The sequence below is a fragment of the Tasmannia lanceolata genome, unplaced genomic scaffold, assembly GCF_043159265.1.
Source record: "Tasmannia lanceolata isolate RefF3 unplaced genomic scaffold, GAP_Taslan_0.1 ptg000037l, whole genome shotgun sequence".
Lineage (NCBI taxonomy): Eukaryota > Viridiplantae > Streptophyta > Magnoliopsida > Canellales > Winteraceae > Tasmannia > Tasmannia lanceolata.
Window position 1 is genome coordinate 7,943,443 of NW_027518714.1, and position 27,791 is coordinate 7,971,233.

A 27,791-nucleotide genomic window follows, 5' to 3' on the forward strand; every position below is an offset into this window, starting at 1 on the left:
TCGAATCTCTGAAAACGTAACGCTCGCCACAGGCGCAGAGGCTGACCAACAACACCCATGCTTGTGTGAAAAAAAAAACATTATAAATAGGTGTACAAAAGCCCCACAAAAAACCAACGGTAGAGATCCCACTACACACTCTCCCATCGTTTTCCAAACTCCTCCTTTTCCTCTCTTTCCTTTTTCACCTGCCAAGGTAAGCTCATAAAAAAATAGAGAAAAAAGAAGAGAGAAAGATAAGCAAAAAAAAGCAGTAGCAGAGCTTCTCTTTCTCTTATTCTCCTTCTCTGTAGGAAAATGAGACTAGGGTTAGGGTTTCTGATTTTTTCAGAAAGGAAGAGAAAAAAATGGCGAGAGAAGCGAAAATCATAGTAGCTTCACTTTCTCTCTAGAAGCTCCCGATCTTATTAATTTTCTCCGTCTCTGCAGAAAAATGGGAGTAGGACTAGGGTTAGGGTTTCTGATTTTTTTTTTTTTTTTTAAATTTTTATGCTCTTATTCTCGTCTTATTTTTATTGTTCAATAGAAGCGAAAAATATAGTAGTTTCGATTTCTCTTGCACTATTGAAGCTCCCGATCTGATTCTCTGTTAAATGAGACTAGGGTTAGGGTTTCTGATTTTTGCAGTTTTTTTTTTTTTTTTTTGTCTTTTAGGTTTTCATGGCGGAATCTAGAAACAATGAGAGCCCTGAGAGCCAACGATCGGGAGAGCAGGGCATGCAATCGAACGGTGGACGAGAGATGGATCGTTACCTTCCGATTGCTAACATTAGTAGAATTATGAAGAGAGCTATTCCCACTAATGGAAAGATTTCCAAAGATGCCAAAGAAGCTGTTCAGGAATGCGTATCCGAGTTCATAAGCTTTGTCACTAGCGAGTAATAAAAATGTCTTTTTATTTTTTTTGTCTTATAGATTCTTATTTTCTGCTTTATTTTCTTGATGGATTGAAGCTTTTTTTCTTTTTTCTTTTGTTAGGGCTAGTGATAAGTGTCAGAGAGAAAGGCGAAAGACGGTCAATGGAGATGACTTATTATGGGCAATGGCAACTTTAGGTTTCGAAGATTATATTGATCCTCTCAAGATTTATCTACAGCGCTTTAGAGAGGTAAGTACTGCCCATTTTTATTTTTATTTTTATTCTACTGTTAAATATTTATTTTCATTTTTTTTGTAACTTAATTGGGGATGATAAATTTGATTTGTATTTCTTATTTTGGCGGGTGCTTTGGCTATCGGCTTTATAGATGGAGGTAAGTTGTTTCGGCCATTTGTGCAATTTCTTCTAGCACCTTTTTTTTTTTTTTGATATCAAATTTGGGTTTTTGTTTATTTTTTGGAGAGATTAAAAATTATCTGGGTTTGGGCAATGCTTTTGGTAGGACGAGAATAGGGGGTCTCGATCTGGCGAGCAGTCAAGAAGGAAAGATGGAGCTGAAAGCTCCGGAGACGCGGGCATTCCGGTAGAGAAATATCTTTTTGATACATTTGATTGTGTGTGTGTGTGTGTGTTTTTTTTTTTTTTGTGTTTTCTTTACTGGGTTTTGTTTGATCTATATTGTGTACAATGGGTTTCTAGGTTGGTCAGCAGGGATCTTTTGATCCAGGAATGAACTACCAATCCCAGGTATGTGATGGAATTCCCTATATTTTTTCATTTTTGACGTTTAAGGATATGACTATTGTGGAAAATCTCTGCTATATAGTATTTGAGAATAGATGCATGATTCACCGATGATTTTTTTTTTTTTTTTGAATGACACTATTCACCGATGAGTTTTCAGTATTTGTGGTTAATGTGATGTGAAGTACTTTGAAAGATTAAAACCTTTCTATGAGACTAGGCAATGAAGATTGTTATTAAAGGCTCATGCAAATCTCTTGATACTACATATAAAGAGAATACTGGGTTGCCATACTGGAAGTTTCCACGTTCACTCCTGTGTTATTTGAGTTTGTGTTCTAAATAGATATTGAAATGTTTGATTAATTTTGTGTACAATGGATTTGTAGGTTGATCAGCAGGGATCCTTTGATCCCGAAATGAACTATGTTCAATCCCGGGTATGTGATGGATTTCCCTATGTTTTTCCTTTTTGACATTTTGAGTATTGTGGAAAATGTCTATCTATACTATATATAAAGCGAATACCGTGGTTGCCATACTAGGAGTTGTCATGTTCACCCTTGGATTACTTGAAAGCCTTATGTTCCCTCTGTCCATATTACATTTAAGATCATTCCTCTCGCACGCTTTCTAGAAAATAGAGCAAAATGTTCTTAGATTTGTATAGATGAACGATAAATAATTACTTTAACATCTTCAAACTTACTATAATCCCATATATCTTTTCAAAATCGAGTCTCTTTCACTTTCTCAATTAGGGGGGAAATTAAAGGAAAAAAACGAGAAATGCTACGAAGACGCACAACCAACACACATGTTCTGGTTGGTTTAATGAACTGATATTTCACTCAGTTTCTCATTAAAGCAATTACATGTGGCACAAAATATTTTTTTTGTCGTCCCGGTGTTTTCGGTATTTGTTGCTCATATGATGTAAAATAATCAGAAATATTAAGCACTTGGTATGAGACTCGAAATTGAAGATTGTTATTAGAGGCTCATGCAAATCTATCTATACTATATATAAAGCGAATACTGGGGTTGCCATACTGGGAGTTGCCATGTTCATCACTGGATTATTTGACTTTGTGTTATAAATAGATATTGAAAGCCTTATGTTCCCTCTAGTTTTGCCCCTATTACATTTAAGATCATTCCTGTCGCTCGCTTTCTAAGGAATAGAGGTAGACGTTCTTAGTTTTGTATAGATGAACAACAAATAATTAATTTAACATCTTTAAAATTACTATAATCCCATATATCCTTTCGAAAGCGAGTCTCCATTTCACTTTCTCAACGTGGGGGGTGGGGGTGGGGGGATACAAAGGAAAAAAAAGGAGAAATGCTAGGAAGACGCACAACACACATCCTTGGGATGGTCAATCATTTTTTGCCACATTTTCCAGTTGCTTTTATGAACCGATGGTTCACTCAGTTGCTCATCAAAGCAACTACACGTGGCAGATTTTTGTTTTTTTGGTCGTTCTGATCTTTTCGGTATTTGTTGTTAATGATCACTCAGTTGCTCATATTTTTTAAAAGGCAACTATACGTGGCAATTTTTTTTGTCATCCTGACGTTTTCGGTATTTGTTTTTAATGTGAAATAAAGTAATCAGAAAGTTTGAGTCCTTGGTATGAGACTAGACAATGGAGGTTTTTATTACAGGCTCATGCAAATCCATCTATACTATATATAAAGCGAATACTGGGGTTGCCATGTTCACCCCTGGATTTTTTTTGACTTTGTGTTAGAAATAGATATTCAAATCCTTATGTGTCGCCTCTATTTCTGCCTCTCTATCTGTGTGTGTGTTTATATATGTATAACTACATTATATCTTTCCATATTGTAGTTAAGATCATTCCTCTCATGCGGTTTCTAGGGAATAGAGCAAAATGTTCTTAGTTTTGTATAGATGAACAATACATTATTACTTTAACTTCTTCAAAATTACTATAATCCCATATATCCTTTCAAAATCGAGTCTTTTTTTCACTTTCTCAACGAGTTATTATCATTATTTTTTGACTTTTGATGTGTGTGTGTGGGGGGGAGGGGAGGGGGGATCCAAAGAAAAGAAGAGAGAAATACTAGGAAGATGGTCATCCAGCGAACATCCTTCGATGGTCAATCATATTTCGCCACATGTTTCGGGTGCTTTAATGAACTGAGTGACCATTCACTCAGTTTCTCAGGCAATTTTTTTTTCGGTCGTCCCGGGGAGTAGCCTGTATTGGAGGGGCACTTCCTCATATACTTCTCGAGAAAACAAAAGAAACTAAAATTTTCCTTTACATGTACCTATTTTTTTTTTTTGAATGGTCCTTTACATGTAGCTATTAAATACCTTACATAACAAAAATACTAATCTCTACCATAATATGAAATAAATATACGAAACTATTCTATGCATGGCAACAGAATCACATAAAAAGAAGAAACCTTCTAAAAGAAAACTGAAAAACATGACTATCCCATAGTCTAAACCTAAGGATATCTTGTCACCCATGCGCATGTCATGCGTATGTAAAAAAATCTGTTGAACTGATGAGCAACCACAAGTCTCACCCATTGCAGCTCTATTAAATACCTTACATAACAAAAAACTAATCCCTATCATAATACGAATTAAATATGAAAATATTCTATGCATGGCAACAAAATCTCATAAAATGAAGAAACCTTCCCTATATAAAAGAAAACTGAATAGCATAACCATCCCATAGGCTAAATCTAAGAATTTCTTGTCACACATACAAAGGAAAAGGAAAAAGGGAACAGAAATAGTTGTCTCTAAGTCCTACGCATGTCACGTTTACGTAATCAAATCTGTTGAACTGATGGACAGCCACCAATCTCACCTGTTGCAGCTGTTCCCACCATAATTGGATGATCCTAGAATGTTGATGAGATAAGGTGTTTGTATGATTCCATTCTAGCTTACAGGTAGTCCAAGCAGTCCCATTCAACCCGGTCGTATGCTTTTTCCATATCCAGTTTACATAGAACTCCCTCCTTTCCCATTTTTGTGTAGAATGTGAGAGGGATCTTACCTTGTGTGTCTGGTGTATGTGAGAGGGATCTTGATTGATGGAATATATCCACTCAGTATGTGGGGTTAGGGGTGCAACTTGGGTTGGGTTGAACCCGATTTTTGGGCGGGTTGGGTTGACCAATTTCGGGTTGGGTTCGGGTCTGGGTTGGGATTTGGCAACCCGACTTAAATTCGGGTTGGGGACCAGGCAACCCGACCCCGACCCGTGAACCCGCCAAAGATAAACACAGTTTGTCAGTATACATGTTTTTTTTTGGTAGTTTTTGACCTTTTGTTGACTTTTTTGTTTTTTCTTTCCATCCTTACAATTATAATACTTATTTAATATTTCCTATTAACTTATTTCCAAAAAGTAAAGGCAAACAACAAACTAAAGTAAAAAGTAAACAGGTGATTGTCATGGTCAACCCGACCCAACTTGGGAAATCGGGTCAGGTCGGGTTGGGTTCGGGTTAGGGAAAAATCAATTTGGGTTGGGTTGGGTTAGCCAAGCCGGGTTGAAACTCGGGTTGGGTTGGGGGTTGAAGTCTTCGGGTTGGGTTGGGTTGGCCTCAACCCGACCCGAGTTGCACCCCTATGTGGGGGGCACTTAGCAAAGCGCTTTTAGCTAACTTGCCTTTGTACTTTATGTGTGTGTGCGTGTGCGTGTGCGCGCGCGCGCGTGCGTGCTGACTAGGAAGGTGTGGATGTCCCCCGCCCCGTTTCGGTTGTGTCTTACATTGGATTAGCTGCCTAAACAAGATTCTGAAGTTCGACCATTTGCATATTCATTAGTGGGCATTATGTGCGTCTCGATAGAGGGGACGGTGGATCACATCTTTATCCACTGCTGTGTCATGACTCATGAGGGGATGGATTGATTTATTTAGGGAAAGCAGGCAACTCATACCGATCCGAAGGTACAGAATAAACTCTGGCGATATAGCTTTCATCTTTACTCTTTTTGGCATGGCTTGGGTTATGCTAATCCATATTGCCAACCTGTTGGAGGCAGAGGACCCAAGAGTACAATGCAGGGGCTGCCACAACAAATATTTTCTACGATGATCAATTGGAATTCCATTCAATTGTTATCGATCTATGTCAATAGACCTCCTTGATGTCCCTCTCTTATTCCTCACTCCTCGTCTGCTGATTTCTTTAATCTGAACTTTGATGGGTCAAACTTAGGAAACCTGGTTCCATGAGCTTTTTGCCATTTTCCAACGGCCTATTGGCCTTCTTGGTCCGACCATATCTATCCAAACAACGACGAGATTTCTTGAGAACCCTCTCTTAGGTTTTTTATTTGTTCCAGTGAAAAGGTGAGACTAGACACCTGTTTTTTTAATTTATTTATTGGGCCACAACCTTTCACATTGGTGAGCGTTTTGGTATGAACTGATGTTGGCAATCAACACACATGCGCACGTGCACACACGCACACAAGCAAATATGATGTTTCATGTTCTTTTTGCCATTTTCCAAAGGCCTATTGGCCTTCATGGTCTGACCATATCTATCCAAAACAACGACGAGAGTTCTCAAGAACCCACTAAATTTTCCTTTATGGTCTTGTCAATATAGATTCTATTCTAAGGATCTGCCAGATGGTTTGGGTCCGTTGACACCCCTGACAACCATGTGCAATGCATCCAACTCTAGGCCAAATTTATGGTGACAAATTCTTGGCCCTTGTTTCATTGGATGGCCATTCACATGTACTTTAAGCACAGATGTAATTAATTCTTGAAAAACTTATCCAGATAGCACAAACAAACTCATAATTAGACGAACTTCAAGATTGTGAATGCCATATTTCTGTGCTGCATAGGTTGATTTATAAATAATGTGCATGCTTACAAAGAAACAAGGTCGCAACTCGCGAGGAACAATGGTTTCTATTTGATGGCAAACTGCTTAAGGTGTTCTCAAGTGCAACTGCATCTGATGTCTATAAGCTACTTTGCTGTTTTTAAGGGCCAAGTCTGATTTTTCTTTGAAATCTTTTAACTACTTAGCAATAAAGATATCTCTCTAGGAATCAAGTGAGTTGTATGTAGGACTTCCTATTTCCATTGACGTTTCTCATTTTATTTTGACTTAAATGGTTTAACTAGTTTATGGGATTTGTAAGCTGGGCAAAGGCAATCCTATTTCTTGTTTGTTGGAAGAAGTAAGAATAGCTAGAAGAGCCATACGATACAGTTTTTACCAGATAAGTCCGCAAGAAAATCATGGTTTCGGAGATCCTCTGATATGAGGAGGCTTGGGGCTAGCTCCGGGCTTCCTGATTGTGTATGTCATATTACTTTGTGCCTGAATTTCTCCTCCTTATTTAGTATTGCTGACAGGGGCATATATTGGCTCAATATTACTCCACTCATTGCATGATTTAGCCATCTCTTACATGATAAACTTGTAAATTCTATTTTCTTTTCCCCTATATAGGCTCAGTAGTCCTTGATGCCAAGACTTATGTAATTTCAATCATTTTACAAATCACACTTAGGTTATGAATCACCTGTTTATCGAATGCACAGTTCTCAAATAGGATGTAAAGCTGGGATTGAGGCCAATTCACTGTAGACGTCCATATTAGATTAACCCAATGATATTGGAATTGTATTCACATTGTGGTTTCTAGGTGCTTTGTGTCACTGCCATGAGGTTCTGGGCTCATCCAGCTAACTTGAAAATAAAATGAAGAAAATCTGCTTTTCTCTAGTTTCTGTTGGTTCTGTATAATAATAGATGGGAGTTGATTACATGCTACAATTGTCTCATTTTGCAGATGAACGCGCAGCATCATATGGGCAATATGCAGGGGAAGAACTAGCTAGTTTCTTTCTGCTTGTGTTCCGTGAGATAAACTTAGTTCTTTCTTATCATCTTCTTCCTTCTTCAGTGAACTCATAAACATTAAAAACATGTTACTAAATAATATAATATTATGTACTTGATGAACCTTATAAAATATTACCAAATATAAGCTTAGAAAATTTACAGCGATATGAGCTTGTATGTTGGTTCCTGTTTGCGTTATCATATTTGGAATGACTTGCCATTGGCAAAATTACTGGAAATCTCATTATTGAGAAAGCAGCTATGGAGATTCTGTAAAGAATTCGTCTTCTATTGCTGTAAGGGATGTTTTTTTTTCTTTCAGTTGAGTGGTTCTGAAATGAATTGGTCTCTCGTTAAAAACACTACAGGAGTTAAAAATAGACAAGGTGGAGCGAATATTCAGCCAAGGTTGGTCACACCTGGGATTGAGCCTCAAGCTCAATGGTCAAGGCTTTGTTCTTCAACCTGGAGGTCGGAGGTTCAATCCTGGCTTACTTGCCCAAAAAAACGGGTGGGTTAGACCTGCTCTCAATATCCAATGATTGGGACATTTTGTTTCCAAAAACCATACAAGGAGTGGGCTTTAGTTTCCGAGCTAAATGATGTGCCTGCAGCATAATGATGTGGCTTCAACATCCTAACCTTACTGATCTCATAAAAATTGGGTGGTCTCAAGTTGGTCATTTGCTTGGGTTTTCTTGTTTAAGAAGTTCAAATTTGTAGTCTAAGCTCCTTTCTTGGAAAGAATCTGCCTATTGGGATGTTAGATCAATAATCTCTTATTGGATTGGAGGCTGTGAGGTCCAACAACTATCTGGGTCAATACAACCATAATCTCCACAAAGAAACCTTGCTTGGCCTCTATTTTTACACCCGGAGGAATTCTTTTAGAAGCGGTTATCCTAACTTCACAACTCAACTCAACTCAACAAAGCCTTTGTCCCAAACTAGTTGGGGTCGGCTAAATGAATCCTTTAGAAAAAGTTCATGAAGAAGGTGAAAGGAATCTACCGGGCTCTAATCCTAGCTCTAGTTCGGGACAAGGTCATGTTCTCTTTTATGTTCCTAGCTATCAAGTCTTTCCTCTCTGTTTCTACCCAAGTTGTTTTAAGTCTGCCCCTACCTCTTTTTACTCCGTCAACTTGGCACGAGTCGCCTCTTCTCACTAGAGCATCTAAAGGCCTATGTAGGATGTGTCCAAACCATCTTAAATGACGCTATCTCATCTTCTCCTTAATTGGTGCCACCCCACCTTTTTACGAATGTCTTCATTTTTAATTCTATCTAACCTTGTGCACATGCTGCTTCTTGGCGGCCCAACATTCTGAGCTGTCCAACATGGCTGGCCTCGCAACTGTCTTATAAAATTTTCCCTTCAACTTGGTAGGGATTTTACAGTCGCATAGAACTCCTGAGGCAAGCTTCCACTTCAACCAACCTGCTCTTATTCTATAGTTAACATCCTCTTCAATATCTCATTCCTAATGTGGAAATGAACCAAGATAGTGAAAGATATTCCTCTTAGGTATCTTCTGTCCAGTCATATTTACTACATACTTGTCCCGCTTCCTGACATTACTAAAGCTGCACTCCATATACTCTATCTCGGTCCTACTTAGTCTAAAACCTTTGGATTCCAAAGTACTTCGCCATAACTTTAACTTAGCATTTACTCCTGCTTTGGTTTCTTCGATTAGTACTATGTCATCTGCAAATAACATACACCATGATAAGCTCATCCATAACTAGCGGAAAAATATAAGGGCTTAGAGCTGATTCTTGGTGCAGTCCTATTGAAATTCACTAGAAGTGCCATCCGTGGTTCTTACATTAGTTACTGTTCCATCGTACATATCCTTAATCACATCAATATATCTAATAGGCACTTTTTCCTTTCAATGACCTACCACATAACACTCATGGGAACCCTTTCATACGCTTTCTCCAAATCAATGAAAACATATGAAGGTCCTTTTTATTTTCTCTAAATCTCTCTATTAATCGCCTAATCAAGAAGATAGCTTCCATAGTCGATCGTCCGGGCATGAAGCCAAACTTATTCTCTGACACCTTAGTCTCTTTTCTTAGTCTATGCTCAATTACCCTCTCCCAAAGCTTCATGGTGTGACTCATTACCTTAATTCCCTGGTAATTGGTGCAACTCTGAATATCCCCTTTATTCTTATAAATAGGTACTAATATACTCTTCCTCCACTCATTAGGCATCTTCTTAGTCTTTAAAATATTGTTAAATAATCTAGTTAACCAAACCAAACCCACATCACCCAAGTATCTCAAAGTCTCAATAGGAATATCGTCAGCCCCCTAGCCTTATCTAATTTCATATTTTTCAAAGCTACTCTTACCAGAATGTTCGGATTCAACGAACAAACCTCCGGTTTGTATCACAATTGTCCCTGCTAATCTAACGCCTCCATTGAACTGCTTCCCACCAATGTGGTTCTCTCTCTCTCTCTCTCTCTTAAAAAAAAAAAAAAAAAAAAACACCTAGAGATTTGAGCTTGAAGATGTTTTGGTAATCACTGTTTGAAAGGTAAGTTGTACCTCTTTTTAAAATTCCCTTCAAACCATTTTTAATGATATTGATCCCTCTTACAGGTGGTTTCGTACAAAGAAAATGTGAAAAGCGTGAGTTTAAACCAAAATGTGACTTACTAGGAGTAAAATTTTGTTATTTTATACCATTTACCCTATTTGGAATAATTTTACCTTGTTTAATAGGGTTTGTTTTTGTGTTATTTATAGGGTTTTATGCTGTTCAATAGTTAAATTTGCAGTTTGATAAACTTTTACATCAATCGAAAGTAAAATTGGTCAAACATACTTTTCAAGGTCGTTAGTTTTAATCCAAGGCAGTCAATTGATGGATTGTGCATGTAGATTCTTGTTGATTTAATTCTTTTTTCTTTGTATTTTCTAGATTTTTTATGATAATTCTTTGTTATTGCTAGTTGCTTAACAAAGGCTGAAATTATTACATGGGGATTGAATTAAAGAAGCTAATAATGATAAGAAGCCATGATTTCAAAGAAAAGACTGATTGTATCTTGGACGAGAATGGTGCTTCTTTCCTTCAATAATCTTAACTAAACGCAACTGATGTAGATGACATACGCCTGACTATCCTGAGTCATAATCGGCGTCCTAAGTCCTTAGACATAGGTGGTAAATCTATTAATTTTTAACCCAATTAAGGTTGGGAGACTAAGGAGAGAACCACATAAATGTTTAATTAGTCAGTGCCAAAGCACCATTGGATGGAAGCCTTTTCCACTGATGTTTATCATATCATCGACGACAATTCCACATGGAAAATGTTCTCATGGGCCAAAAAGAGAGAGAAAGTCACCCCACGCCCCCGCTGATTAGTCTCTTCTTCCACCATTTGTTTCTCAATATTTTCTATACATAGGTCCCTAAAAGGGAGATTAAGTCAGCCCAAATCATTGACATGCATTTTTTGCGTACTACTGGTGCTATGAACCCAAGTAAGGCTAAATTCATATTTCCCCACATGTCCGCTTAAATGAAAACATCTTGCCGGCCACTTGCTGATTCATGACCTCTAATTCCCTCTCAATTGGCTCTTGAATCCTCCCATGCCCATCTTGCCTATCTCATCTCGTCTGCCTACAGGTCACTGATACACCATCTTTGGGGAGAGTCATTCTATCCACAATAGATAGAATCAAATAGAGATAGATGAACAGAGCCTTAATACAAAATGCCAAGATCTTTTAAAGACATTTCGTGACTTTTAGGGGCTGTTGGGATATCAATATTTTAAAATCTTAGATGTTTTCTTAAAATTCTGGATGGGAAACGAGAGAATAAGGAGACCATCCGTCATTTTCTTATTTCTCGCCCCTCTTTTCATCGAGCGAGAGAGTAAGAGTTTGTGTTTCCAGGTTATAGAAATCTTGGGAGGGGGGAGAGATTTCTAAAACCTGGATTTCTTACTTAATTCAGGATAACGTATTGTAAAATCTAGAATTTTACAGTGCTTTCAAACTAAAATCTGTACAGCCCCTTAAAATTTCCTAGGCCGAACTTTGGAACTACGGTCAGGATCGACAGACTCATTCATTCCCACTCCATTGTGTGTGTGTGTGTAGGGGTGGTTATTCGGTTTAAAACGAACCGAATAGACCAAAATTTGGTAACCAAAATAATTTGGGTTACCAAATTTCGGTAACCGAACCAAATTAAAATTCGGTTATTTGATAACTGAATAACCGAATTGTGGGAGAAAAGAGGGGGGAAAAAAATCAAAATCTTGGTTTAGATCGGAGGGCTAGGATCATCTGATCGAAATGATTTTTGAGCACAACCTAATTAAGTTGTGATCAATCAAATGGACGGTTTTAATCATCCTAAGGAGTGCACATATAGCACTTTTTTTTTGGAAAAAAATGGTTTTCATCCATAATTTTGGTTATTTCGGCTATTCGGTTAACCGATTTTTTTTTGAGAAATCCGAAACAGAAACCGAATAACCGAATTTCCACAAAAAAAAAAAACAAAACCGAACCGACCAATTCGGGTGGGTTATTCGGTTTTAACCGAATAATGCTCACTGTGTGAGAGAGAGCTAAAATCCGTACAGAGAGACAAAAGACAAAAAGAGCAAGACTCAAGGGTCAAAGCGAACGACTTATCTTTGCGGTATACACATACAGACAAAAAAAATGGATAGATTTGAATTAAAAGAATCTCGAAATTTTCGAAAGAAAAGTCTCTTAGTACCAGGTAGACTTTGGTGGGTGCTTCCGCAAGACCTTTTCCTACTTGTAAGGGATAACCTAAACCTCTCAGATTTTCTTAGGCACGCCAAGATGATTTTTATCATTTCCTTTTTGCTTGCTTTGACCTCATCTTGGTCCTTCTAGACAGCTTTTCATGGTCAGCATAGTAGACCTTCTAACAGTCAGCTTCTCTTTCTTTCAACGTTCTCCCTCTCTCAAATCCTTATAAAACCCATGTCAGATCGATCAGAATAAAATAAACGAACCCAAGTGAAGAAAGCTCCAAATTCGAGTTTCTTATATTTTCTCCATGTCTCAAAAAGCAAGAAAACCGATGAAAGTGAGAATTATCACGACCCATTTTGTGGAAACAGATGCCTTGAACTTCAAATCTGTTGTTCAGAGTCTAACAGGAAGGAACTCGAATGTGCGGCCGAAGGAAGAGGGTGTGGAGAGATCACACCTTGACAGGAAAATGGTGATGCCTTGCGATAAAGAAGAAGCTTTGTGGGGTTCTACGCCAGAGGGAATTCTCGCTAAGGAAGAGGATTCACGGGGTTATATGCCTGAGGGAATTCACGGTAAGGAAGAGGATTTGTGGGCTTCTATGCCTGGAAATTTGCAGTTTGATGAGATAGATAGAATGTGTTTGGAGCTGCAACCAGTAGATGAATTCCTTGACTTGTGGATTGATTGAATTGCCATAGCATTGCTGCTTCTAATGGTATTACAAAAATTTCCGCACTAATATCTTAAATCGTCCCCGTCTCTCTCTCTCTCTCTCAGCACTGCCCTATATGGGGGTCTATTTAAGATATATGGGGGTCGATTTATCAATGCCCTAATCTTTATATTGAGAAAGTTTCAGTGTAGATAAGCTATCTTTGTTCAAGTATAAATAATTAATTAACACCAACTCAACAGCTTAGGCTTTTAGAGTAATTTGTTGTTTCACATGGTACCAGAGCTTGCCGTGAACTTTTGCCTCACGGTAGGTCGTAGGTTCAAAATCCAACAGCTCCTTGATGTTAAAAATCCAAGTGGATGGGCAACCCAAAAGAGGAGTCACTTGTTCCAGCCAACCCAAAAATGTGAAACAATCTGAGTATTTATAAAATGGATATGTAAGCCTGAGTATTTAAAGAACCTTTGGTGGCACTCCTAAAACAAGCGAGAAAAATTGTCTTCCACTATAGCGCGGCAAACACAAGATTACAAGAAGATAATCGCCAAACCCGTAACACAATCCTTGCATGCTCAATACCATGGTTTTAAATTTCGGTTTCGGACCCCACCGAAATCAAAATTTCGGTCGAAATATTTAATTAATAAAAAAAAAAACAGGTTTTTAGGTGAAATTTCGGAAAAAACAAAATTTCGACCTAAATTCCAAAATTTCGGACGAAATAAAATACCATTTCTATGGGTTCTCATCAAGCTATGAACCCATGTATACCCATATATAAACTTGCTTACATGCGTAGAATCCTCAATCATCAAAATCATGCACTTTCAAATTAGCATGCCTTTTAGCATTAAGTGGGCCCCCATTTCTTCCTCTTCTCCATTAACATCTTCCCTGCAGTAACATATCTATTAGGGCCAGTTTGGATACCTCATATATTGTATTTGGATTTGGAATTGAGTTTTGAATACAAAATGAATAGATCCGGCAGCTCATGTTGAGAGAGAGAGAGAGAGAGAGAGAGAGAGAGAGGGGGGGTGGGGGGGGGGGGGGTGGGGTGGGGTAAGGGGTACTTTTTTTTTTATTGGTAAAAGTAAGGGGTACTTCCTAGTGGAGGGGAGAGGTTGAAGAGCAAAGAGGGTGCAGGAAACGGCCAGATCTCTGTGGATTTCCAATTTCTAAGTTGAAAGTTTCCGGTTATCAAATGTTTGACATGAGAAAAGAAACAGGACGTAGCGTGAGAGACTGAGGTATATGGTACGTGAAAGAAAAAGAAGAGTAGCAGTGGGACGAAGTCTTGAGGCAGTATAAAACTTCCTTAAAATATTTACTGTGGAAAATTTTTTCTTAGAATATGTACGTTTTTAAGTTTCCACAATTTAGAAGGAACTAATATGGTTATGTCTTACTTCTTAGAGTTATCATCATAAATTGAATGTCCTTCTAAATAAAATTTCATCCTTGCTGTTTCAAGGTATTTACTTTCCAAACTTCTCCAAAAAAATGTCAGCAATCCAAACAGGGTGTTAGGGCATGGCACATTCAGGCTAAGGCCTATAGCAAATGAATGTTTCTGAATCATTAAATATGCTGACTTGGCCTATACTTTTGCCTACTAATTTCGGACCTTTTTGGAATCATATGCATGGAAAAGCATATATGCACATGATTTTAAAGGATAATAATTAGTCGATAATGTTTATAATTATTAGGGTTGGGCCTGTAGGTCAATGATCGAGGCTTTGTATCTCTGAGGTCGCATGCAGGTTTGATCCCATTACTTGCCAAGAAAAAATGTTTATAATTATTCCACAATTGATACAAGGGAAGTGATATATTTGCTTCCCACTGCCTTTTTTTACTTGGGACAGCCCGCTTTGGTGTAAAAGAGTAGTGATAAATACACTAGGGGGGCTGCCCCAAGTAAAAAAAAGGGTGAATATATCATTTCCTTGGATATAATTAACGACTTCCAAAGACGTTTTAGGCTTTGTTTCTTTGCATGTAAAATGAGGGTAAAACTTATTTATAAACCAGCCTTTAGGCTTTGTTTCTTTGGACATAAAAAGTGCGTAAAGCAATTTTAATGCCCATTTTTAAGTGGAAAAATGGGGCATAAAATTTGTTTTTTTGCCATTTTAAGTGAAATATTTGCAAACAAGATGAAGTTAAAATAATTATAGTGCAAAAGAGTATTTCTAAGAAGACATCCTTTGTCGGGGATGCATCTTACAAAATAACCTTTTAAAAAAAAAAAAATGACAAACATATATAACCATGTGCAATTGGCAGTATAAATAGGACTGTTTGAGACAACATTGATACGTGAATCTTCAAATAGGACTGTGTTTGGTTGCACAAAATCTCGGCAGCCGTCGAAATTTGGCTTGGAATTGGAATGCAATTCCAAATTTGGTAGCCAAAATGGCATTGGTCTCCGCTTTGACTATTTTGGATGTCTCTAATGCAATAATTGCATGTCTGCTGAGGTTGATTTCTTGTCTCATCTTTATGACTTTTAAATCAAATTCTTCAAAAACAAGGAATTTTGCTTGAGTTTTCTAGGGAAAGATGCATCTCTCTCTCTCTCTCTCTCTCTCTCGGTAAAGACACCCCCTAATTATTATCCTACTCTCGGAGTATATGCCGCGCAACCAAACACTAACACTATATCATGTGTTGCTCTTATGTGCCTCTTATGATTTGTAATACAAGACTAAGACTGATTATTAGACTCAAAATTACGTATTCTGAGAATTGATTTTGAGCCCAAAACTAGCTATTGGAGTCAAATTTGTGTTAAATTTGAGTCCAATAATCAGCTTTCGACTCACAGTCGGTTCTCAAAATCCCAAACAAACAGGCCCTTGACTATCGATGGATGGACACAAAATTCAATCCCGATGAATTATTTACTACCAAACAAAATGACACGGAGATACGATTGTTGTACGGCTGTCCAAAACAGCCTCCTAACATTGCCATGCGTTAAAATAAAAGAGTAAGGTTGTCATCTTATCAAAGAAATGAGGGTAGATTTGTAAAAAAATAACTTGTCATAACTGTGGGTGTTTAATTTATTAGGGACGGCTGTTAGAAACTTCCTTACAGGGGCTTGTCTTCCTAGCAGCTCTCACTTAACAAAGGGAGAAAATGCAAGGATGTGTATCTATATGAGCCACTTTTCCACTGGGCCCACCTATGTGTGACTATATACAACCTTCATGTGAAAGGTCCTAAGAGTCCCTCCTCTAATGGACCTGTGAAATTGGGCCACTGGCCACACATAAGCACTCAAAATGGATGGCTAGGATTGCCAGATGAGTACATTTTTTATGCTTTGGCGATGATCATATGAGTAATCCCGATCATGGCAGGCCCGAACAGGACATACCTCGCCAATGTCTTCTACAAAAGCAACTCATCCCATCGATCAGAGGGTAGAGATGGTTATACACCCAGTCTGGGTGTATAGTATATGCACAAGATAAAGATAATGCTTAAGAATTTCCTACCTAAGTGTAAGAAAGAAGCCGATCTTCGACCATAGACTTTACAAATTAGCACATGCTCTAGAAAAAAGGGTGTATGCGTGTGTACCTAACTACGAATTCACCAAATTTACCCCCTTTTTTCTCGTTTCTTATCTTCGTTTTTTTGTCCCCTGCTACTTTATGACGAGACAATGCTAAAGCTCTTTTCTACCTTTGGAAAAAGCATTGACTAGATGACATGGACACGTTGGTCTTAGACAAATTTAGGTTATTCGACTAGGACAGTGGACGTGAGTGATTCTACTATGAACGTTAATTCCTTTCGGTGCATCTCCAATATATTATATCTAATTCTCTCTTAGTTGGTCGTTTGTTCTACAATTAGACATTGTTAATTTGTACTTTATAGCGCGGCGGTTTGTCTGTTTAATCTGAACAGTTGGTCGTTGCTGTCTTTTATCAACTTTTGTTTGTAGGCCGTTGATCAGATGGTTGGGGGGTTGATTTGGTTCTCTCGGTGCTAAATTTGTAGTAACTCGGAAAGCCCATAACCAAGTTGACTCGGGGTGCTTTTCTAAACAATGTCTTTGCCATGTTTTAAAGCTTGCACTCTAACCAAAACTACCATGGTAAGACCTACGGGTGTGGTTCTTTGGCTTAAAGGCTTGGGTATGCTACCCATTGATGCGAGTTCGAATCCCTCCTGGCTTACCAGATGCGCATGGTTTACAGTTGATTGCGCGCTTCCCTAAGGAATATTCCCGCCCTAAAAATTGGGGTGTGGATACCCTATGTCATTAAAAAAATCCCAAGGTAGAAAGTGAGTCGACTCGGATGAGAACGAATGACTCGGTAAGCCTATAACCAAGTTGACTCGGGGAGCTTTCTAAATAATTGTAAGAATTTTTGGACAATTATAAGAATTTAAAATGTCAAAAAGGCAGTAGTTGTTGGGCTCTTTCCTAACAGCCCCATTTTAGGCCACGTGTATCACGTGAAGGCGATCTAGATTGGATCCGATGATCTCTGGCTGACTATGAGTTGATCTGGCGAAATGCAATTGAGAACACCTTGATCAGATCAAGCCTCCTTTTATGGTTTCACCAAGGAAATCTAAATCATATCAATGATTTTTTTTTTTTTGAAATATTTCATCTTAGACATGAAATGTCTTTTTAGGGCATGGAGTCATTCCATTTCATGATGTCCTACCAGATCAACTGTCCCTATTACATTTACATGTTCCATTGCGTGGACCCAAACAGGAATCATTAGTATTTACCCCAACATTGGTTGTTCAGTGCAAGTTATCTTTGTACACGTTGATGTTGTAGTATAAATCATTAAATAACACCAACTCTAACAGCTTAAGCTTCTGGATTAATTGATTGTTTCACATGGTATTAGAATTATTTTCTTACCGTTCCTGGATTCAAAACCCAACAACACTTTGATATTAAAAATTCATGTCTATTTGGAGGAATTGGTTTGTTTCACATACAATGTGTCACATTTGTAAAGTAGACCATTCCTTACTAGGTTAGTGGGCTTATCTCTCAACAATCAAATACATATAATAACACGTCAAAACCCAATATAAACCCCCGGCATTGGTTGCTTGGGGTGAGAAAAGCTCAAAAGAAGTTGATTTTGCAATGCAGAAACCTCATCCCCAATCTCCTTCTCTTTTTTATTCCTGTGCAGACGTATGCTTTTCAAAGCACCTTTTTCTACGTTGCTTTTGCTCCCTTTCCCTAATCACATGCATGGTTGGGGTGTGAAGTTTTACTAAATAAAAACATTGAAGCCTCTGGACCCGGAAAGCAATATTGGATAAGGAGACTTATGTCCCATCACCACGCATTCCATTATCCAAACCAACTTTCTAGTTATGACAATATCAAGCAACTTATCTTTGGATTTTCATGAAATATATTCATTGGTTTGTCTCTTCGACTACTTCTGTCATTGACCAAGACAACCCTATTCGTTTTGGCTTATGACATGAGTCATTTATGAGGAAAATTATGAAAAGGAAGTGAAAGATTACATTTAGATCCCCTACTCTTTAGAATAGGGTCTTTTTCTCAGAAAGCTTTTTCGATTAGGCTTTTTTGAGTCTGGGTTGATCATGATCCAATTCGAGTTGGACCATCGATCCATCCAGAGTGTCCTAGGTCCTACTTATGTTGTGCACAATTAGGGCTTAGAGAATTTGGTTGTTTCACACTTTCGTAGTTGACCCATGAAAGGCCCCTGATTTTTTTGGAGTACCATATATAAAATGAGGAATGATAGATGCAAGAGCCCTCTTTATGCAAGGAATAAAGAAGGGCCCTTGAATAGATCCAAGTCTTTAAATGCTACAGAATTCAGTTTCTCAACTGACTTTTAAAACGACGGGCCCTTGCACAAAGAGGGCCCTTGCATCTATCATTCCATATAAAATATATGTGAAATGATGCCATTTTTTATTATGTGAAATGAATACCTGATTTGTTTCACCAGTACCATAAAAATTGACTAGTTTTTTTTTAGGCTAAATGACTTGTTTTGATAAAGGTACTCCCCTCTTTCGGCACTTCCTTGTTTTGATAATGGCACTTTCCACTTTATTGAACTATCAATCGATGATAGATTTTTTGAAAGAGGTGATATTTCGACCCTATTTCCAGCAATATCAACCCTTCTGTTTGTCTTTTTCCCAAAGTGACTTTATTTCAACAAAGAACAAAGAAATGTAGTGGATATGTAGTATTTTAAGAAAAGGACAATCAAAAGTGGTGGAGATGTTGTCATTTTAATGAAAAGGCAAACAAAAGGGGGCGGAAATATTATTTCCATTTTTGAAATTAAAACAGCTTTCAACAGCTACTCAGAGAAGTGTAAACTGAAGAGAGAGAGTTACTATAATCAAAACAAGGGTTGCTGATATCATTTCCCGAAATATATTTAAGGGAAGAGCAATGATATATCCATCCCCTTTTCAAGCATTTCCACCCTTCTTGTTTGACCTTTCCTGAAAATGAAGTCATTTCTAGGAAAAGACAACAAGAGAGAATGTAAATATCATTTAGGGATTTTTTTTCTGATTAGTCCGTACATGTCAAAATAATTGCTTATTAATCCCTAAGAAAAGCCTATTATCTTAGCAGTCCTCCTTTTTAGAAAATATTTGCTAAAAGGTCCCTAAAACTCACCAACGTTAATTTTCTCGGTTAAAAAATTTTAAATGGCAAATTTACCCCCCAACTCATTTAATCCGTTTCAGCGTTTTTAGATTTCCCTTCCAACATTTTCGAAAAATAACATGAAAATAAGCAAAAATATTATCTCTTCCAATATTCTCATCAAAAATCCGTCAACCAAAAAATCATTTTAAATAAATTGAAAATCCTTCTAGAATAAATTAAATAAGGTCGGTTTGAGTTATCTTCTCACGGATAAATAAAGTAAGAAATTTTAGGAATATTTTTCGTTTCAAACTTTTCCAACAAATTCCTATCTTGGTTGGATTGCAAGAAAATATCTCTGATGGAAAATTATTTCGATGGAATTTTTTTTTCAATGATTTAAGAGGGGAATTATGTCTATTAATTTAGAGGGAAAGTCAAAATGGCAACTTTGAAGGATTTTACAAGATTTTTGAAGAGAATATTGGAAAAGATACTACTTTTTCTTATTTCCTAAATTTTCTCCGAAAATATTGGAAGGGAAATCAAAATAGGCCAAAACGGATTAAAAGGGTTGGGGGGTAAATTTGCCATTTTAGAGTTTTTAACGGAGAAAATTGAAGTAGGTGAGTTTTAGGGAATTTTTAGCAAATATTTTCTAAAGTAGGATTGCTAAGATAATATGCTTTTCTTAGGGACTAATAAGCAATTATTTTGCCATGTAGGGACTAATCATAAAAAATCCCTATCATTTATATAGAAATAATACAGAAGATTGAGTTAGTACCTATTGTTGTGTTTGGGTAAAAACAAAACTCGTTTTACTTCCTATAACAAACAGCAAAATTAGGCTCTTTTTTCTCCATGTTGCATTCTTAGTGAAATATAGACAAAGGGCTCTTTTAAGTTTGATCTAGTTTGCCTTTCTTTCATGTGAAGAAACTCGAGGGGTATTTTCGTTATTTCAGGTCGTTAGGCCACCAAAAGAAGCCGTCGTTAGAGGGAAATAGCCAAAACATAAACAAAACATATAAAAGGAGTTTGAGGGAAGAGGGAGAGTCTTCTTAAGGCAACTTTAGCTAGGCAAAGAAGAAAATTGCAGGCAAGCAAAGAAACGAATTAATAGCTTCTTCCCCAAGTCATCTCTTTTTTTATAAGAGATTCACTCTAACTTCTTCTCCTTCTCTCTCCCCTAAAATGACATCTATGTGCTTCAGCTTTGCCATAGTTCGCACCTTTCTTCTATTTTCCCTCTTATCCTCAGGTACCATTTTTCTTCCTTTCTCTCCATATTTACTTGCTATTGATATATTTTAGCTTTTTGGCTTCTTACCACCTTCATTTCAAGGTTCTATCATAAAATGGCTGAAAATTATTTCGGTTTTATTTGCATATTTCACTTATGTGTCAGATTAAGTTTTCTTCTTATTTGAAACCAAACTATTCATCAATTTTGTCCTTTTCTTTATTTTTGTTTTCTAGATACTTTCTTGAGCCCAAATTTATGTGGGTTTTTCTTATCATTTATGCAAAAGATATTTCATGCTTTCCCTTTTCAATGCTAACACTCCCCTCTCTCAATTTTCTACGTAAAAAAAGCCATATTTGTTAGAGGTTTTGTGTCTCCCATATAGAAATGTCCAAATGTATGTAAGTTATATGGTGTTGTTATGCTTCCCATTACTGACTTTTTATTTTTAATTTTTCAGATTTTGGCTTCTTACAAGGAGTTTCAACACTAGGCATCAACTATGGCCAAGTAGCCAACAATCTACCATCACCAGACCAGGTTCTCACCCTCATAAACTCCCTTAAGATTACCAAGGCAAGAATTTATGACACTAATCCGCAAGTCCTGACCTCATTTGCAAACTCCGGCGTCAACCTCATTGTAACAGTCCCAAATGAATTGGTGAGTGTAGTCATGGACCCCCAAAAAGCCCTTCAATGGGTCACTACCAACATAAAACCATATTTTCCGGAGACCAACATCACCGGAATAGCTGTTGCAAATGAGGTCTTCACAAGTGGGGACACACAACTCATGACAAATCTAGTCCCCGCCATGGCTAGCATACATAGTGCACTTGTTCAACTAGGCCTCGAATCGTTCATCCACGTCTCTACTGCGAATTCTCTAGCAGTTCTCGCCAACTCGTACCCACCATCCGCCGGAGCATTCAGTAGCGACCTCGCCGGAATAATGAGACCATTATTGCAGTTCTTGGCAAACACAGGTGCCCCATTTTGGATCAATGCTTACCCATACTTTGCCTACAAGGATGACCCAAATAGGATTCCTTTGGACTATGTTCTTTTCAACCCTAATTTAGGAATGGTGGACCCGTACACCAAGCTACACTATGACAATATGCTTTATGCACAAGTGGATGCAGCTATTTTTGCCATTGCTAGAATGGGTTTTGGTGGCCTGGATGTTAGGGTTTCGGAGACTGGATGGCCCTCATCAGGGGACCAAAATGAACTTGGTGCAACATTAGAAAATGCAGCTATTTATAACACGAATTTACTACGGAGGCAGCTGGGGAATGAAGGAACACCACTAAGGCCTAACCAAAGGCTGGAGGTTTATCTATTTGCTCTGTTTAATGAAGACATGAAGCCCGGACCGACGTCTGAGAGGAACTACGGTCTGTTCCGACCAGACGGAACCATGGCTTACAATGTCGGCCTGATCGGAAAGTCACCTTCTTCTGCCGGAATTGCTTCTTTTGCCCTTACCTCTTCTGCTACTCAGGTACTAATTTAAGGTTAATTACTTTTCCTTAAGAAAAAAAATTATTAAAAAGAATCCAAAAGTGAAAAAACTATTAAAAGAAAAAGAGAAAGTGAAGTTAGAGAATTTGTATTTAGGTGTTAATTGACGCCTTTTACCAAGTGTAAATTGGCTTATAAACAAATTAGTAATGATAATAAATGCACACAATTTTTTTTTTTATCTTGTGTTTGGTCCTTGTAAATTTGATTATGAACAACCTTATGCTAAAATATGTCACGAAATATTTCCAATTTAATTAAAATGTTCTAAGCTTGTTTTATTCTAGATTATTAATTAAAATATCTTTTGCTGGTAACATACCATTTACATGGATATTTAAATGAAACAGGAAGCAAGAAAGGAATTTGGCAGCTTGAGATATTGGATTTTTGTATCTCTATTGATTTACCATGCTTTAATGAGATGAACAGTATAGCAATAATGGCGTGCTTAAGGAGATACGTACGCATTAAAAATGTGCAAAAGAAGAGTTTCCTTTTAGTGCAAAAAACACTTTAGAAGACTGAAGTTTCCTAACAGAGTGCAACCGTGCAACAAACCATCCAGGTATGAGTCTAATCCCGAAACTTTAGGAGCAAATTTGCCACGATTTTTCATAAAATAGGGAGAAAGTTCCTCTCATCCTTTGTTTGGCAACCATACAAGCCTAGTACAGAAAAATGGTATCTTAATTTTGAGAGAGGAAGAGATTTTAATATTCTCCTTTACCCAAAAAAAAAACAAAATGAAAAGTTACAAAAGGAGTTTTGAACTTTTGGGTAATGAACAATGATGTCTGTTGAGAATCAAAGGGAAAAAATAAAGCACTATCATTTAAAGCTTGTGGCGATGGCATTTTCATGCAATAAACAACAAACAAGTTTTCATGCAGCATGTCTCACATACTCAAGTTACTTTTGAGTGCTCTTATCTTTAAGAGAAAAAAATTGTAGCTCTCAGATAAAAATATTAAGATAGGCTAAAAAGGAGAGGTCAATTTCGTCATTTAGTTTGAAATTCTGTGGATAATATATGTTCCCTAAAATCAGGAGGAATATTTGAATTTGAATTTGAATTTGTTTTATATATTATTGACAGGCACGGCACTTTTCTTCAGTAGTGGAAGTGGATGAGCTCTACTTTCGGACGTGGAATGCAGTCCCTCGCTTTTAAATATTGCATTCTTCTCTCCATTTTTTCTTCTGGCTTTCCTTTTTCTTAGGTTCTGTAAATTCAAATAGAAAATCAATACAGAAAGCATTCTACTTTCTCTTTTATTTTTCTCATGTGAGCAGCATGTCACTACCTTTATTCCCTGAAAGCAAGACTGATCAGCATTGGATCCATTTCAGGACACCCTTTTCTCTTTACAATTTGGTGTGTGAATGTTTATATTGAGAGAGAGAGAGAGAGAGAGAGAGAGAGAGAGAGAGAGAGAGGAATGAGTGCTGAGAGTTGCCAGATGATTAAAAAGTAAAAGACAGGTGAGTTTGTGCAGTACCATCATTGTTGTGCAAATATCAGTGGCTAAATATTGCGAATTTGCCGTTTAAATAGCAGGAATTATATTTAATATGTGAATTTTGCGTTTGGAACATGTAGGGCCCTCGACGTCATGGATAAAAAGTAAGTGATAAGAGGATGATATTATGAGATCCTTATAAAGCTTGTATGAGGGCCTAACCCATGACGTTAGCATATGTGGACCATTCATCTTTTCTAGTCGAATGGGTGGGCTCCCTTCCAATGAGTGGCGTAGATCATTTCTAGTTGAAAGAGTGGGCCCTCTTTAGATCATTTCTAGTTGAAAGAGTGAGCCCTCTTTAGATCATTTCTAGTTGAACGGTACCTTACGAGGGTGGGCCCTCTGTAGATCATTTCTAGTCGGATGGCACCTGAGGAGGGTGGGGCCTCTGTAGATCATTTCTAGTCGGATGGTACCTGAGGAGGGTGGGCCCTCAATGTCATTTTCGTAAATTTCACAAGGGATGGCTCTTCGTGTCTTTAGCATATTCCTCGTGTCGATAAACCCAAACAAAAAGAGTAAGAGAGGGCCCACTCTCATTTGACACCCCACGCTTATGGCACACGCTCCAAAGTGCATCCCATAGAACTTTTTATAATTATATGGGAAATGATATCAGAAATCCCTAGTTTTCATCGTGTCACTCCTTTGATTGGATGTTTATAACATTTTTAATAATAGGAAAGAGGGTGTTACTATTCAAAACTAGGGCGTGCGGATATCCTTTTTGCATCCCCTTGTTTTAATAAGACACCCCTTTCTTTGATTCATCTTGGTCCCATTTGCCAAATGAACATCCCATTCATAAGATAAATGTTGTACAAAAAATCAATGATTCAGGTTTTGTCTGCAAAACCTTAAACATGCTCGATCGAGGTCGTAGGGTCAACGAATCTGATCATGTAGACGTTGCACAAACGGGCCGGGGCCCAAAAAATCTTCTAACAAACACTATTCTTTTTTAAGAAGGTCAAACACCCCATGATCCAAGCCGTTCATCTATTCTACATTATGGGAGTGAATGCTCAAAAAATGCTCCCTTGTGTATGCTTGCAAAACAAATTCTACACTCTACTTGTGTGTTTGCTTGCAATTCTGTTTGTGCAAAGGAAATCTGCAGGCACATTAAACATATAGAAGCTCAGGTGGGAAAATAAAATTTATTTGCAGGAAAGGAAACGTGAGAATGCTGCGAAAAAGGGTGGAAATATCACTTCCCACATCAGATTATACAAACAGAATCATTGCTTAGCCAAGAATGAATAAAAACATGAAAGCACAATAGCACACTATGGTTATAAGAAATAGCCTAGAGAAGTACGAATCAATGGTGGGATATTAAAACCCAAAAGCAAAAGAAGAGGCACATGTGTGCCACGAAAAGAGAAGGAGAAAGTGAGAAAGATAGGGTCACTTTTACTATGATGGTAGCATGATGGTGCAAAGACACGCCCGTATGTTTTTATAGGGTTATATAATTATGATGATTTGGCCAACAAACTTTTTCAATGTTTATGAGGGCGTCATTTAGAAAATAGCCAAAAAGGTTCGACCATTCATCTCGGCTCCTCTTCTTCACCCACCTGGAAGGAATTCCACCCTTTGAGTTGGGTCAATTAATATATGAATATGAAATGATACTTCCACCCCCTTTTCTAGCATTCCCACTCTCCATTTCACGTCAATGTGTCGGCCTTTCTCTTGATTTTCAGGAAAAGCCAGAGTAGAAATATCATTTTCCTTTATTAATGAATGAATTTCTCCTAACGCCACTTAGGGGTGCAACTTGGGTCAGGTTGAACCCGAACCCGACGGATTCAACCCAATTTTTGGGCGGGTTGGGTTGACAAAATCCGGGTTGGGTTTGGGTCCGGGTTGGGATTAGGCAACCCGACCAAAATTCGGGTTGGGTTGGGTTGGGTTGGGCATCAGGCAACCCGACCCGTAACCCGGCAAACATTAACACGTTTTTTGGTTGTTTTAGTTTTTGACGTTTTATTTTTTCTACTTTCTATCCTTAAAAATATAATTCTCTGGAGAGATGGCTGCTGTTGTGTAGATGAGATGGAGATACAGAGGGTGCATATCCTTGTGATTGTGATTGTCATGTTTTCATTGCTTCATTTGCAGTTATTTAATCTGTGCATGTGTTCTGTTAGTGTTTTTTTCCTTGGGTTTTGAACTTGGATGCCATTTCCCATCCTAAATATTTTATCTGAAATGTCTAAACCCGACCCAACTTGGGAATTTGGGTTGGGTTGGGTTGGGTTTGGGTTAGGGAAAACCCAATTTGGGTTGGGTTGGGTTAGCCATGCCGGGTTGAGAGTCGGGTTGGGTTGGGTTAGGGTTGGAGGTTGAGCTCCTCGGGTTGGCCTCAACCCGACCCGAGTTCCACCTTAATGCCACTGTGGGGTTGCGCTTGGATTGCCAGGAATCAGGCATTTGAATCAGGATTTGATTCTAATTCCGGCATTTGGTAAAAAAAATAAAAGGAATCAAGGTGGCGGAATTGACACTGGGGCAGAATTAGAGGGGAAAATGCCAGAATCTGTTTCCCGCCTCAGGATGTGGGATTCTGATTCCACCCCAGTTGGAATAGAAATTTTATTATGATGATAGAAGTGTTAGATACTTCAGAAATTTAGTTTATATTTGAAGCCAAAAGAGACTTAACAAATAAGGAAACAAAAGCATCTCTTTAAGCAATTATGTTCAATGGAGGAAACCCAAACGTTCTCCTCTCTCTCTCCCTCTCTCTCTCTCTCTCTCTCTCTCTCTCTCTCTCTCTGAGGTTTTCTTAGAAAGTTTTTTTTTTTTTTTTTCAACTTTCAAAATTAATCTTTAATAGAATCAAGGTTCATCCCAGTTTGAACCATGTTCATTTTCTTCTAGCACCAAAGATCTTGTACCAGGCTAAAGGAACTGGAGCTACATTTCTTTTCAATTTTGATTCAAGATTTTTTGTGTTTACATGACCTTTTTGAGACAATAAAAAAATTAACAAATTCTTTTCCTCAGTACATACAAAATTTGTCAGTAGAAAAAGGATAATTTTAATCTCAGAATTAACTACTTCATTTATTAACTTGATGGAAATAGAAATGCATGTTCTACTCGAATAGAATCTATAACTTCATATCCTCTTACTTAGCAGTCAAAGATTTAACCCCTTGGAAAATGCTGATTCATTCCAATTGTCCAACCACAATGCACTGTCAAAACAATTTTAAATATTTTCAATATGTTAACCTCCTTGCATTGCTCATGGTACAATCTTCGTTACATTCAGCCCGGCTTCTCATAAGCACAAGCCATGAGTGAGCCACTGGTTCACGATTTCCAAGTTCTCGTTAAAAGAAGTAAAAGCCCTAGAGCACAGAACTAGAAATCCTAGAAGGGACACTGTAGAATTGAAGCCAATATTTCATTGTAGAAGAAAAGACTTACCGAGTTGAGATCACTATCTATTACTAATATAATAGAAAAGAACTATATTTTCTATGAGGAATGATAGACTAAAGGGCGCCCTTGCAAAAAAAAAAAACCCAGCAACAAAGGGCCCCCCATCACTGCATTTATTAGCCCTTTAATGTCATACTTTTCTGTGCCGTTATAAATGCCCTTTTGGTGAGATTGACCAATGGGGGCACCCTTCATTTTATCATTCCTCCTTTTCTACATATATTTTCAGGTTTCGTTGCTGCAACAGGCATTAAGCAATCAATCAGATCAAGGTAACCCACTATGTTGTAGGTAGGCATAAGGTCACACCATACTGAGGGAGGGCATATGGAGAATGTGACGGTGAAAGGTGAGACTGAAATTTCAGAAAATAAAAAAAGGAAGGAGGAGAAGAAG

General features: G+C 37.7%; 2 protein-coding genes across 8 annotated transcripts; both read left to right on the forward strand.

Moving 5' to 3' along the window:
• LOC143861066 (uncharacterized) lies at positions 1–7,676 on the forward strand. Of its 5 annotated transcripts, none has more exons than XR_013239869.1 (7): positions 1–119; positions 655–878; positions 979–1,253; positions 1,383–1,463; positions 1,580–1,627; positions 2,014–2,064; positions 7,459–7,676. XR_013239869.1 is itself a non-coding variant. In XM_077371954.1 (5 exons), the coding sequence occupies exons 1-5, from the start codon at positions 1,248–1,250 to the stop codon at positions 7,501–7,503; spliced, it is 231 nt and encodes a 76-aa protein (XP_077228069.1). In that variant the 5' UTR covers positions 1,200–1,247; the 3' UTR covers positions 7,504–7,676. The 5 variants fall into 5 exon arrangements, 1 of the variants encoding a protein (XP_077228069.1); XR_013239867.1 differs by having other exon boundaries at positions 45–196; XR_013239868.1 differs by lacking the exon at positions 1–119 and adding an exon at positions 203–450.
• Positions 7,677–20,670: 12,994 nt separating this feature from the next.
• On the forward strand, positions 20,671–23,694 carry LOC143861718 (glucan endo-1,3-beta-glucosidase 11-like). Of its 3 annotated transcripts, XR_013239990.1 has the most exons (4): positions 20,671–20,893; positions 21,339–22,387; positions 22,840–22,975; positions 23,507–23,694. XR_013239990.1 is itself a non-coding variant. In XM_077372609.1 (3 exons), the coding sequence occupies exons 1-3, from the start codon at positions 20,827–20,829 to the stop codon at positions 23,579–23,581; spliced, it is 1,191 nt and encodes a 396-aa protein (XP_077228724.1). In that variant the 5' UTR covers positions 20,671–20,826; the 3' UTR covers positions 23,582–23,694. The 3 variants fall into 3 exon arrangements, 2 of the variants coding, with proteins under 2 accessions (XP_077228724.1, XP_077228723.1); XM_077372609.1 differs by lacking the exon at positions 22,840–22,975; XM_077372608.1 differs by lacking the exon at positions 23,507–23,694 and having other exon boundaries at positions 22,758–22,974.
• Positions 23,695–27,791: the final 4,097 nt, after the last annotated feature.

Bases quoted from the DNA above. Each gene is read 5' to 3' on its own strand.
- LOC143861066 (XM_077371954.1), top strand. The intron at 1,464-1,579 runs GTAGAGAAATAT...ATGGGTTTCTAG, and splicing joins CCGGAGACGCGGGCATTCCG to GTTGGTCAGCAGGGATCTTT. The intron at 1,628-2,013 runs GTATGTGATGGA...ATGGATTTGTAG, and splicing joins GAATGAACTACCAATCCCAG to GTTGATCAGCAGGGATCCTT.
- LOC143861718 (XM_077372608.1), top strand. From the start codon at position 20,827: ATGACATCTATGTGCTTCAGCTTTGCCATAGTTCGCACCTTTCTTCTA. The intron at 20,894-21,338 runs GTACCATTTTTC...TTAATTTTTCAG, and splicing joins ATTTTCCCTCTTATCCTCAG to ATTTTGGCTTCTTACAAGGA. The intron at 22,388-22,757 runs GTACTAATTTAA...TAAATGAAACAG, and splicing joins TTACCTCTTCTGCTACTCAG to GAAGCAAGAAAGGAATTTGG.